At 43.8% G+C, this 13412-nt stretch overlaps 1 protein-coding gene across 5 annotated transcripts in view; it reads right to left on the bottom strand.

Annotated features, from left to right (window-relative positions):
* Positions 1-3404: 3404 nt before the first annotated feature.
* The window catches only part of LOC146835331 (uncharacterized), a 122194-nt gene continuing 112186 nt past the window's right edge, over positions 3405-13412 (bottom strand). For all 5 annotated transcript variants that reach the window (XM_085602914.1, XM_085602913.1, XM_085602909.1 and 2 more), the window contains one exon: positions 3405-12775. In XM_085602914.1, the coding sequence (XP_085459040.1) occupies positions 10119-12110 (1992 nt within the window). In that variant the 5' untranslated portion in view covers positions 12111-12775 and the 3' untranslated portion in view covers positions 3405-10118. The remainder of the gene's footprint in view (positions 12776-13412) is intronic.

The raw sequence follows: 13412 nt of genomic DNA on the forward strand, positions 1-13412 counted from the left end.
ACCAGGAACAGCAGCCGTAACAACCATCCAACCCGCTGTCAAAGGAATGCGATCTGTAAGAGAAAACATGTCATAACAAATGGTAATAACAGACCAACAGGGTCCAACAGTGACTTAATCATCTTGCGAAGGTTGGCACCAAAATACTTCAAACCTGCTAGAGGAGTCACCCTCCAGAAGAGAAAGTATACGGGGCGGCCATCTGATTAGGCAACAAGGCGTAGAGGTTCAGGGGACAGTGGGGCCCTCCTAGGCCCAGAGGCCGTGCACCACTGGCAGTAGGAAGAGGAAAGGGCCAAGCAAAGTCAACTCACACATGCTGGTGCAGGATAATGCAGGGCGGCACCTGCGCTCAAAGGGAACCTATGGTCGAGTGAGCAGTGGAGACACTCCCACCAATGCAGCATAGATGACGGATAATATCACGCTTAGCCTCACAGAGGTCCATTTGGGCTTGAGCTCCCTCCCAGGGGGATCCCAGGTTGGGGAGACATCATCTTTCTGAGAGTCATCAGTGAGTACCAGCAAATTCTTTGCCTTCGTTAGGGATCTTAGTGAGCGAAGTTAACTTTCACATTGGAATAGAAGGACAAAGGGGTGGCCCCCTTGATCTGGGATCCCCAGGGCATGTAGCTTGTCAGTGACAAGCGTGAAATCACGCCGCTTTCTCAAGGTTATGGCGGAGAGATCCTGGTAACGTTGTACAACATATCCTCGAAACGTGAGTTCCATTTTTTCTCTAGCTCGCAATATTGCTTCTTTCTCTGTGAAGAAATGTACACTGGTCAGGATATCAGGAACTACATCTGTGTGTCCATTGGCAGCGGTCACCCAGTGGGACCTATCAAGAGCAGGCGGAGAAGCGTCATCGCCCCCACGGATCGCCTGCAGAAGTTCCGCCGTGAAGCCCAAGATACCACAGCCCACTGCACCACTAGGCACCCCCCAGATGCGGATATTGTTGTTGCAGCTTCTATTTTCTAAATCTTCCTGCTTGGTTTGTAGGTTGATATTCTGATCCTCCAGGGCTGTTATTTGCTGCCACCGCATCTACTGATCCCCAGATCTAGCTCAAGTTCATCCACTCGTTCACCAATTTCAGGGACATCTCTCCGAAAGTCACGGAGGAAGGATTTGAACTTGTCTTTGAGTGAGCTAATGTTGGTGTGGATTTCTTGCAAGAAGCGGTCCATATAGAGTAATGGGGGCTGAGGATGCAGCTTATGCCACTGGTGCCAGTGGGGGGTACAGGGGAGAGGCAGCGCTTCAGAGTCCGCCAGTGAAGCCTTACTCCAGAGAGACATCATTGGATTGTCCCTCGCAGTTTTATATCATGGCATAATGGGGCGGAGCGTCGGGTCCAGTACGAGGCTAGTGGAGCATTGAAGTTCACCTCGCTCCACTTTAGACTCTGGCTGTTTGAACCATAACTGTCAGTGTCCCTGAGATGTGAGGTGCTGTGCGATGTATGGGGCTCCACAGGCAGTTATGAGAGGACCAGACCACTATTGGCCCCCAAAGCGGTCCTCACTGCCACTAAGCCATTGAGTTACAAGCAAAAGAGCCCTCATACCACATGCTGCTCAGAGGCCAGCATTCTGCGCAGACCTCACCCACGTGACTACTGTGAGCGAGACCAGCTGAGTCCTCCAAGGTCCCGGTTTTGTCCCAGCCCAAGACGTCTCTCTGGCTTTCAAACAGGCTCCCACTGAGGCAGTAAAGGTGGAGTCAGGAGAGCCTGCACCCCACACAGTGTAACAAAAGTCCCATGCAATGTTCAAGGTTTGCGTAAGATATAGCCATGGGTAGAATCAGTTTGGCCCCATCACGAGGCCCAGGCCCAGCCCCCATAAAACTGCCCCGTATCTAGGGAGGCCGCCCCTATCATCTGGCCCTAACAGGGCACAAATTTGTTGTGTAAAGTTTACTTTGTCATATGTATGGTAACCAGATGGTCCATGTCACAGGGACACCACCTTCCCATTCCTGCTCTTTGCTTTTACATATCATTGTTATCAGGTATGTTGGTTCATTTGGTAAGACTACAGACCACAGCTGAAGTTTGGGTGACTTCCTAGGGTCAGCTTGAACTGCATCAGTTTAGGGTATGTTATCCTTCCCCTTTCAAGAGTTTGACACCGGCCACTGTACTAGTGCTGTGTACTATCAATAAATTATTTTAAAAGGGCTGAGTTACCCCCAGTCATAAGCACTCTACGCCAATGCTCTTCCAGAACAAGGGCTGCCTGTCCTCTGTGAACACTCAGCATATCTGCTGGAGATGGTGTAGAATAGGTTGGCTTTATGAGAGAGTGTTCGGTGTTCACTACAAGCCGCCTAGAGGTGCTGCTGGAGAGAGTTTAAAATAAGTTGGGTTTGTGAGAGAGTGTTCACTTGCCAGCCGTCTACAGGTGCTGCCAGAGAGAGTGTAAAATAGGTTAGGTTTGTGATGGGTCTACAGGTGCTGCTAGAAAGTCTAAAATAGGTTGAGTTTGTGAGAAAGGGTTCAGTGTTCACTCACCAGCTGTCTACAGGTTCTGCTGGAGAAGGAGTACAATAGGTTTGGTTTGTGATGGGTCTATTGTTCACCGCCACTCTTCTACAGGTCCTGCTGGAATGAGTGTGAAATAGATTGGGTTTATTATGGATCTACTGTTCACCACCAGTCTTCTACAGGTGCTCCGGGAGAGGGAGTACAATAGGTTCAGTTTGTGAGAGAGTGTTTAGTGTTCACTCACCAGCTGTCTACAGGTGCTGCTGGATAGAGGGTAAAACAGGTTGGGTCTGTGAGAGTGTTCAGTATTCACTCATTAGCCGTCTATAGGTCCTGCTGGAGATGGTGTAGAATAGGATGGGTTTGTAAAACAGTGTTTAGTGTTCACTTGCCAGCTGTCTACAGGTGCGCTAGAGAGAGTGTAAAATAGGTTGGGTTTAACAGGGAGAGAATCAAGGCATGGCTGACCTTTTTCACAAAGGGGCGTTGTCGGCAGATAAATGTACACACTATTGCTAGCAGTACTAACAGTGTCACACAGGGCTTGGCATTGCCCCCACCGTTCCTTTGTAATGCTTACATGTTTCCATTACTTTCATGTTTTACATCACAAAACCTTGATTTACAAACATGCGTTGAATATACCCAGCAGGCAGACATCTGCACATTGTAGAATGGGGCCTGATCCAGTCACGTATTGCGATCAGTGACGATGATTAAGTGTTGATAAACAAGCTCGACACTGAAATCTTCTGGCTTTGAGTCTTTGTGCCCTGCCCTTTAAGCTTTGACTAACCGATAGTGTTACATCGGGCCCCTCACACCTCCCCGATGAAGAAGACCCTAGAGATACATTTCAAGCATTCTCTCTTCATAAATAAAAAAGAATCACAGAAGAGCTGACAAAAAGTGAGTGAAAGAATCAATCAAGATTTATTTCGGAATCAATGAACATTTCACAGTATTTATACAGTATTAGTACAGAAGAATAAGTCAATGACAAAAATGCATTTTAATATTAACTAATCAATTCATGAACACTGCTAGGAAACAAGGAACTGGTACATCAAAAGTATTCAATAAAAAAAACTTTATTACAATCACTGTAGATCAAAAAAGTGCTACACAGAACAAATTACTTACAAAGACAAATGATACAACATAACACTTTTGAATACTCTTGTTGTTCCAGCAGCAGAGAAAGGAATTTTTCATTTTAAAAGATGACAGAGATTCAACATAAATACTTTTGTTTTAAAAACAAGTTGTAAAATATAAAACAATATCTTCTATAAATGCAAAAAAACATAAGTCAGCTAGAGTTTGTCCAAATGGCACAATACAGTAAGAAGCGACCCTTGCGAGGGTGGCAACTTAGGGACCACCAAGAGAACACTTGGCATGTCTGATCCACATTGCCATTAGGAACTTGGCCATGCAGAATACAAAAATACGAGATGTGTCTGACTGCAGTATTCTGAACGCCTCCTGGTGCTTCCTGACTCCCAGGTTTCTGCAAAGTGGAACTATCCACTTAGCTCGAGACTGACTATACAGAGAGCAAAAATATAAAACATGCTTAAGTGTCTCAGGTCCTCCTTGGCAAATGTGTTGGTTCTCTAAAATTACCAAATGAGTCAGCCTCACTCTAGTAATTGTATCCCACTGTATTAATTAGGTCTTGGCTCTAGACGGCGAGCATGCACTGCCTCAAAGAGAGACATGCTGTATCTACTTTACGGAATACTGGTCAATGCAATCATTCACCCCCAGTCACAAGGATCTGGGTTAAATCCATCATTTTTTTGCTCAGCACCCCAGTTTGGACCCAGCCATATGCAAATCAGTCTTGGCTCTGTTCGTTGTGGGAACAGTCCAGCCCGAACTGCCAAGCCAGGTCCTCCCTGCACCTGAAACAAGCATCCTGGGACCGGTTTCAGAGCATCACCCTTCATCAGCCAGGCTAGCTTGAATCCGGTGGTGTAGTGAGCGCAGGACCCACGTCTGGGTATAACCTTCCCACTTAGGGCAACATATGCCCAAAAAACTATTGAAAGAAGGAATGCTGGACAATGCAAACATTCACCCAGAGCCACAAGGATCTGGGTAAAACCATCATTCTTTTGCTCACCACACAACCCCAGTTTGGACCCAGCCATATGCAAATCAGTCTTGACCCTGTTCCTTGTGGGAACAGTCCAGCCGCAACTGCCAAGCCAGGTCCTCCCTGGACGAGAAACAAGCATCCTGGGACCAGTTTCAGGGCATCACCCTTCATCAGCGAGGCTAGCTTGAATCCAGTGGTGTAGTGAGCACGGGACCCACGTCTGGGCATAACCTTCCCACTTAGGGTGACATATGCCCAAAAAACAATTGATGGAAGGAATGCTGGACAAAGCAAACATTCACCCCCAGTCACTAGGATCTGGGTTAAATCCATCATTCTTTTGCTCACCACACCACCCCAATTTGGATCCAGCCACATGTAAATCAGTCTTGACCCTGTTCCTTGTGGGAACAGTCCAACCCGAACTGCCAAGCCAGGTCGTTCCTGGATCGGAAACAAGCATCCTGGGTTCGGTTTCAAGGCATCACTCGTCATCAGCCAGGCTAGCTTGAATCCAGTGGTGTAGTGAGCACGGGACCCACGTCCGGGCATATCCTTCCCACTTATTGCGACATATGCAAAAAAAACAATTGATGGACGGAATGCTGGACAATGCAAACATTCACCCACAGTCACAAGGATCTGGGTTAAATCCATCATTATTTTGCTCACCACACCACCCCAGTTTGTACCCAGCCATATGCAAATCAGTCTTGACCCATAGGAACAGTCCAGCTCGAACTGCCAAGCCAGGTCCTCCCTGAACCGGAAACAAGCATCCTGGGACCAGTATGCCCAGACATCGGTCCCGTGCTCTCCATGCCACTGGAGTCAAGCTATCCTGGCTGATGAGGGGTGAAACCCCGAAACAGGTCTTAGGATGCTTGTTTCCAGTCCAGGGAGCACCTGGTCTGGCAGTTCATTGGGCGCAGGGTCAAGACTGATTTGCATATGGCTGGGTTCAAACTGGAATGGCATGGTGAGCAAAAAAAACTATGGATTTAGGCCAAGATCTCTGCACTGGATTGAATGTATGACATTGTTCTGCATTCTGTCCATCAATTGTTCTTATCGCATGTATCTAACTTGTGGGCATACAGCTCGCCCATAGGCTTCCCATTTCCTGGCTCTATCGTCGCTCCATTATTCGTTCTCCCCATTTGTCCATGACATGCATTAGTCATGCCTCTTCAAGTATTTAGCCTTCCGCGGAAGCAGCGACCAGCTGCTTCCAAACATATGCAGCTGTTATTTTAATCCATTGTTTTGGGACTTCTTTCTTATTTTTTAAAATAGGTGACCGGTTCTGCCACATAGTAAACCATTAGAGTGCACGTCAGGAGAATACGAACTGCTGGGAGCTTGGCAGGAGCTGCCGCTTCTCCTGCCAGTTTGAGATGTTTGTGGCCACTTGCTACGGGGCACATCGAGGATGCTGTGGCTGCCTTGGCCGGGCCTCGCATGTCCGATACAGCTCCGGACCCTACACAGCGCTAGGAGCAGAAGAGAAGTTCAAGCTGCTGCCCCAGAAAAACTTGAACAAAGGCTACGCGATCCTACCACAAATGGGTAACCCTCACTTATTTGGCATAGGATAGATGTTTTCTGTTTGCATTGCCAGCGAGGACCATGCGATAGGGGCATTGGTATGTCCAACCTCTATTTTTACTATCTCTCTGCACATCAGCTCGTCATCCATGACTTGTTCACAAGGGTGTGGTCAGACCCTGTGTACAGAGTGGAGCTCACACAGCTGGACTTCTCCCAGATTCAGAGCATGCTCTATGAAGCTCTGAACCCCCTCTCATTGCTTACAGTGACACGGGTGGTATTTCTTGCATGGAGATCAGCCATGCGACACGTGCGATGGGGGAATATGCTTACGCAGCAAACTCTACTGTGGCTTAGCACCTGGTTAAGGGAAACAGCATCCCTTAGTGGCTTTCGCCCCTGGGACTGTATGGGTATCACAAGGTTGGGGGATGTCTAGTCAGGGACTCATATACAGTCCTTTCATGAACTGCAGCAGACATACAACCTCCCAGATTTACAAATATCTCCAGCTCAGACACACACTTGCCGCCCACTCTGTTCCACTGGACCCCTGTCACAGTTCAGTTCGCTGGAAGCCAAATTGCTGATGGGACACATGGGTAGAGGGAGATCTCACACATCTACCGCACACTCATTATTAATTGACCCGGGAAACTGGACCACCTCAGGAACCGGTGGGAGGAACGGGTGGGACCTATGGAGGAGAGATTGGATGGACGCATTAATGGACCCACAGGAACTTACAACCTTGGCTAGGCTGCACCTCATTCAAACTATCTCTACTCAGAATCTCAGCAGAGTTTGTCATGTATCAAACACATACATCAGCACAGACTACTTACTTACTCATATCTTGACCTAGTACAGGAGTGCTTTAAGTTCCATTACAGTCAATTATACATTTAAAGTTAAGCTCCCATAGCACTATAGAATTATTATTCCCCAAAAGAACCCACGTTATTCTCTTTAACAGCTCAATAATGTCCTACTCCGTACACCAGTGGAGTGGCTCCATAGACTGCATTTGCTCGAATTTTAGCACTGTATGTTCTTACAGGGGCTTTTCAGGAATAGCCTTCCATACTATGAAATACTGGAAATGATTGTTGCATAAACACTTCACTGTCCTACTCTGTACACCAGTGGAGTGGCTCCATAGATTGCATTTGCTTGAATTTTAGCACTGTATGTTCTTACAGGGGCTTTTTAGGAACAGCCTTCGATACTATGAAATTCTGGAAATGATCGTTGCATAAACACTTCGACAAAAATCCAGCCCTTAAATAACCTTAGCTTTATAACTGCTCACACTTACATGGTACTTGTAGCTTTCTGAGAAACTCATTGTACTTGTCTCCTTCATTCCACATCCATCAGAGACACCATTGTTCTAGATGAAAAACGATCTAACACCCAATAAATAAAGTAGCAATAAATATGAACCTTAAGCAAGATTTGTCAAACCCAGTAGGTCTCACCTGTACAGGAGCTATTGGTTTTGCCAAAATGTTTCCGCAATGTTGTACACTAGAGTGGCTGCTTTTTAGCATGGCTAAAAGTCAGTAGGGTAAAGGAGTGTGGTGTGGAGTTTCATAAAGTGGCATATAGTGGAATGTAATGGAGCGGTGTGAAGTGGGGTACAGTAGAGTACCTTTGCTCTTTAATGTTTATGTTTCAGAGTTGGCCTCATTGATCAGATCTTTTGGCTTTTCCCCTACTTCTTATGCAGACGACACCCAAATAGTGGAGTCGGCCGCTAACAACACTGAAGTAACCATCTCTCAATTTCACAACTGCATGAGAGCAGTTAGTGGCTGGATGGGAAAGCATTGTCTCAAATTAAAATGCAGAAAGAACTGAGGTGACACTCTTTTGTAATAATCCTTTATTCTGGAGCCTGGCATGCTGGCCAGTAGAGATGGGAACCCTCCCTACCCCTGCTCAAAAAGTACAAAAAAAACTTAGGTATAATGATAGACAACAAGCTGAGCTTTAATAAACACATTAGCTCAGTTGTCTCGGCCAGTTTTAACACTCTGAGAATCATTAGAAAGATCCTTCCTTTTATCCAGTTGACCACCAGAAAAACTGTTGTTTCTTTATTAATCGCAGCAAAACTGGAGTACCGTAATAGTCTTTTCGCCAAGCTTCAAAAACAACATATGAAGAAACTTCAGAGTGTACAGAATGCGGCAGCCAGGCTCGTCTTTGACCTATCTAAATTCCATTCAGTTACATCCTCCAATAAGGAACTGCATTGGCTGACTGTAAATAACCGCATTAAATTCAAGGCATTTTGCCTTACCTATAAAGCCTTGCATGATCTAGGTCCCAGCTACCTTAAAAAATTCCTCTTATGGTACGTTTCAAATGTCCCAGGTTTAAGAGAATTAAAGGGGGAGGCAGTTGTTTTACCACTGCAGCCCCGGAATAGTCTACCAATGAGCATTAAAGCAGGTTTGTGAATCGGTATTAGAAAGGGGAGTGTTTAGGGCATCTCTGCTTAATAGCAACTCGCAGTGGTATGTGTGAATGTTTGCAACCGAAATGTGGTTGCAAAACATTCGCATTTAACTGCCAACTCCAGGATGGTGGTAACCCATTTACATGATCGGAACAGGGCCCCAAGGGACCCTTTCCCCTTTGTGAATATTGGGGAAAATATCTTTTAAGAACAAGCAGTGGTCTGTGGGACTCCTAAAAAATGAAAATAAAACTGTTCATTTTACATTTTGAAGCATATCCCGTTTTGCTTTAAGGAAAACGGGCTGCATTTAAAAAAAAATACTTTATTTAAAAGCAATCACAGACATGGTGGTCTGTTGCCCCCAGCAGACCACTCTTCCTGTGATTTTTGCCATTCACAATGGGTCGCAACCCGAAACTTACCTCATGAATATTATTGAGGTTCGTCTATTCGCGACCCACTGGGAATTGCTAAATGTGTTGAACTCACATTGGTACATCGCTGTCTGCAATTACCCAATAGCGAATCGCGTAATTGCAAACCCTAGAATAAGTACATATTGCGCTAGATGTTTCAACTCCTGTGTCTCCAAGGATTTGATTGAATGATAATAGCAATGAGCATTATTTCTTCCACATCAAGGCTCCAGAGGTAAATGTCATGCACGCACTGCAAGGATTAACCCAGAGTGCTATAGCCCACATTTACTTCTCTAGCTTTTCTACATTTACTTCTGGCTGCTGTCACAAAATCATCAAGCTTGCATAAAATGACCAAACACCACAACCAGCTATGAATATTCGCCAGTGAGAGCTTGTTAAATCGGTTTTTATCACTAATCTCACAAATTAGCTGAAAATTCCCATGTTAGTCCAAGCATTGTCAATAGTGTTGCTTTTCCAGGTAGTATGAGCTGGGGTCCTTGGATTTTCTTCATTAGAACTCTCTCTTAGAATAAAAATCATTGTGCTAGTCTCCCACAAGTTTCCTGGTATTTCATATTTTTTCCTAGATGTAGGGAAACAATCAACAGCAGGGAATAGACACTTTTATAATTCCCTCCTATTAGTGCAGTCTTTTACCATCTGCTTTCTAACAGCTGGTATTTGAATGTCCCAGATAATAACAATTTTATAATTTTTTATAATTCCTTCATCCAACAATAACTGCACTTTTCTGCTTGTGTGTATGTCCACAGATGGGTCAGTATTATTGTTGATATACTCAAATTCTTACCAAATTTACTGCATCTCTATGTTTATTTCTATGTGTATTCAGTGATGGTGTGGGTTTGCTGATGTCTTTGTTGGGGTAAAAATTGACAAAAGCTCTTCACACATTCACTGCAATGATATGGCTTTTCCCGTGTGTGTTCGTTGATGTGTTTGTAGGTTTGATAATCGACTAAAGCTCTTCACACATTCACTGCAATGATATAAGGTTTCTCCTGTGTGTTTGCTGATGTCTTTGTAGGTCTGATGATCGATTAAACCTCTTTACACATTCACTGCAATGATATGGCTTTTCCCCTGTGTGTGTGTTCGCTGATGTTTGTATAGGTTTGATGATTGACTAAAGCTCTTCACACATTCACTGCAATGATAAGGCTTTTCCCCTGTGTGCGTTCGCTGATGTTTTTCTAGGTCTGATGGTCGACTAAAGCTCTTCACACATTCACTGCAATGATATGATGTTTCCCAGGTGTGCGTTCTCTGATGGTGTTTTAGGCTTGATAAATTTATAAAGATCTTCTCACATTCACTGCACTTGAATGGTTTTTCCCCTCTGCGCATTCTCCTTTGTAGTTTTTGGTCTAATAATAGACTAAACCTCTTGACACATTTACCATAATTATATAGTTTTCCCGTGTGTGTTCGCTGATGTGTTTGTAGGTCTGATGATTCACTAAAGCTCTTCACACATTCACTGCAGTGATATAGGTTTTCTCCTGTGTGTGTTTGCTGATGTGTTCGCAGGTTTGATAATTGACTAAAGCTCTTCACACATTCACTGCAGTGATATGGCTTTTCCCCTGTGTGTGTTCTTTGATGGTCTTTTAGGTGTGATAAATGACTAAACCTCTTCTCACATTCACTGCAATGATATGGCCTTTCCCCTGTGTGTGTTCGCTGATGTCTTTGTAGGTCTGATGATCGACTAAAGCTCTTCACACATTCACTGCAATGATATAGGTTTTCCCCTGTGTGTGTTCGCTGATGTCTTAGTAGGTCTGATGATCGACTAAAGCTCTTCACACATTCATTGCAATAAAAACGTTTTTCCCCAGTATGTGTTCTCTGATGGTGTTTTATGTCTGATAACTGACTAAAGCCCTTCACAGTTTCACTGCATTTGACCGGCTTTTCCCCTGTGTGTGTTCGCTGATGTTTTTGTAGGTCTGATGATTGACTAAAGCTCTTCACACATTCACTGCAATGATATGGTGTTTCCCCGGTGTGCGTGCTCTGATGGTGTTTTAGGCTTGATAAATGTATAAAGATCTTCTCACATACACTGTACTTGAATGGATTTTCCCCACTGCGTATTCTCCCATGTACTTTTCGGTCTGATAATAGACTAAACCTCTTGACACATTCACTATAATTATATAGTTTTCCCCTGTGTGTTTGCTGATGAGTTTGCAGGTCTGATGATTCACTAAAGCTCTTCACACATTCACTGCAATGATGTAGGTTTTCCCCTGTGTGTGTTCGCTGATGTCTTAGTAGGTCTGATGATTGACTAAAGCTTTTCACACATTCACTGCAGTGATATAGCTTTTCCCCTGTGTGTGTTCGCTGATGCTGTTTTAGGCTGGATAATAGACTAAACCTCTTCACACATTCACTGCAGTGATATGGCTTTTCCCCTGTATGTGTTCTCTGATGTCTTTTTAGATCTGATATTCGACGAAAGCTCTTCGCACATTCACTGCAGTGATGTGGCTTTTCCCCTGTGTGTGTTCTTTGATGGTCTTTTAGGTGTGATAAATGACGAAACCTCTTCACACATTCACTGCAATGATATGGCCTTTCCCCTGTGTGTGTTCGCTGATGTCTTTGTAGTTCTAATGATCTACTAAAGCTCTTCACACATTCACTGCAATGATATAGGTTTTCCCCTGTGTGTGTTCGCTCATGTCTTAGTAGGTCTGATGATCGACTAAAGCTCTTCACACATTCACTGCAATAAAAACGTTTTTCCCCAGTATGTGTTCTCTGATGGTGTTTTACGTCTGATAACTGACTAAAGCTCTTTTCACATTCAGTGCATTTGAACAGTTTTTCTCCCCTGTGTATTTGCTGATGCTGTTTTAATATTGATGACAAAACAAAGGTCTCGCTGCATGTGTCTGATACTTCATTCTTGATTAGTGTCTCTGAGTCGGGTATGTATTTGTCTACATCCCATGACTGTGTTTCTTGATGGGCCAAAATCACCGATAAAGCACTTGTATTATTCTCACATTCCCTGTATGTGTGTGGCATTTTGGATGTTTGCTTTCCGATTTAACAATAAAGTGAAAAGGTCACTAAATACTTGCCACACTCATAATGTGTGTAAGGTTTCTTTGTGGATGATTAAGTCTTTAAACTGGATAAAGGTACGGCACACTTGTGGGTAAAGATCCATCCTCCTTCTGGTCGGTGCAAACTGGGACAGTACTCTGTAGTTTAGATAGCAGAATGCCTCTTTCCTTTACCCTTCATTTGTTTGGCTTCACTCTATTGAGCTTTTCTCTGGTTGCTGTGGAATGGCCCGAAAAAGTTTACAATACACATCTAGCACTGAATGGTGGTCTGACATCACTTTTGAAAGGAAAGCAGTGCTGTAATCACATCATACCAATCGCGCGATTAAAGCTGGTATTGGACATGTTTACCCAGGAAGTAGATTATCATTGTTGTTGTAATTTTTTAAAGGTCATTTCTTAGTTTTGTGGTGTGGAGGTGCAGAGCTCAGCCTCGTAGAATCATTAAATTGCCCTTGATGCTTCTTACAGGATCTGTCAGTTTATGTTCGGGTTTGTCTGTCTCTGAATGCGCTTATGTTTTGCTGAATACTGGAGCTCAATATTTCGGACTGTGTTTTTGCAGAATTACGGGATTCTCTTAATTATTCTTAAACATTTTGTACATTCAAGGATTGTTTTCTGTTGGATGTAAAGAGATTTAAAATTACTTACATGGAAACATTATGGAATGTGCATACACCATTTTTTTAAATTAAAAATAATTTATATTTAATTTTAATACACAAGAAAAGCAGAATCAAACTGAGTAGACAGAGGAAATAAATGGGTGGAAAGGAACTAAAAAGGTATAAGGATCATGGCTAATTCACAACGTCACTTAATGTAAACATCACAGCTGTCATTGATAATGTCATAACATTATACACTTACATCTTACATGTTGATAATGTCTGTATCACATTTCAGTGTTACAAATAACATATGACAACGGTAATATCGTAAGTGCCATTGATACACAACATCAGCCTACATCAGTTGTCTGGATAGATGGGTATAGATTGAAGTAGCAAATGAAAATGTATAGAAATAGGGCCTTCAGTTGTTGGTGATGAAGTAGTTATCAAAGGATTCCCATATAGCTCTGTGTTGTGGTTTTCTTAGGGAGTGTCGCAAAGCAATGCTATCAGCTCACAAGATATGTGATACCCAACTAAGCCTGGCTTGAAAGGAAGCCGTGTGTGTAGTCTTCCAGTTAGAGGTGATCGTCTTAACTGCCGATGTCAGTAGAAGATCAAGTAGAAGGCGGTCGGCAGGG

Source organism: Triturus cristatus, chromosome 4_2, assembly GCF_964204655.1.
Source record: "Triturus cristatus chromosome 4_2, aTriCri1.1, whole genome shotgun sequence".
NCBI classification, from domain to species: Eukaryota; Metazoa; Chordata; class Amphibia; order Caudata; family Salamandridae; genus Triturus; species Triturus cristatus.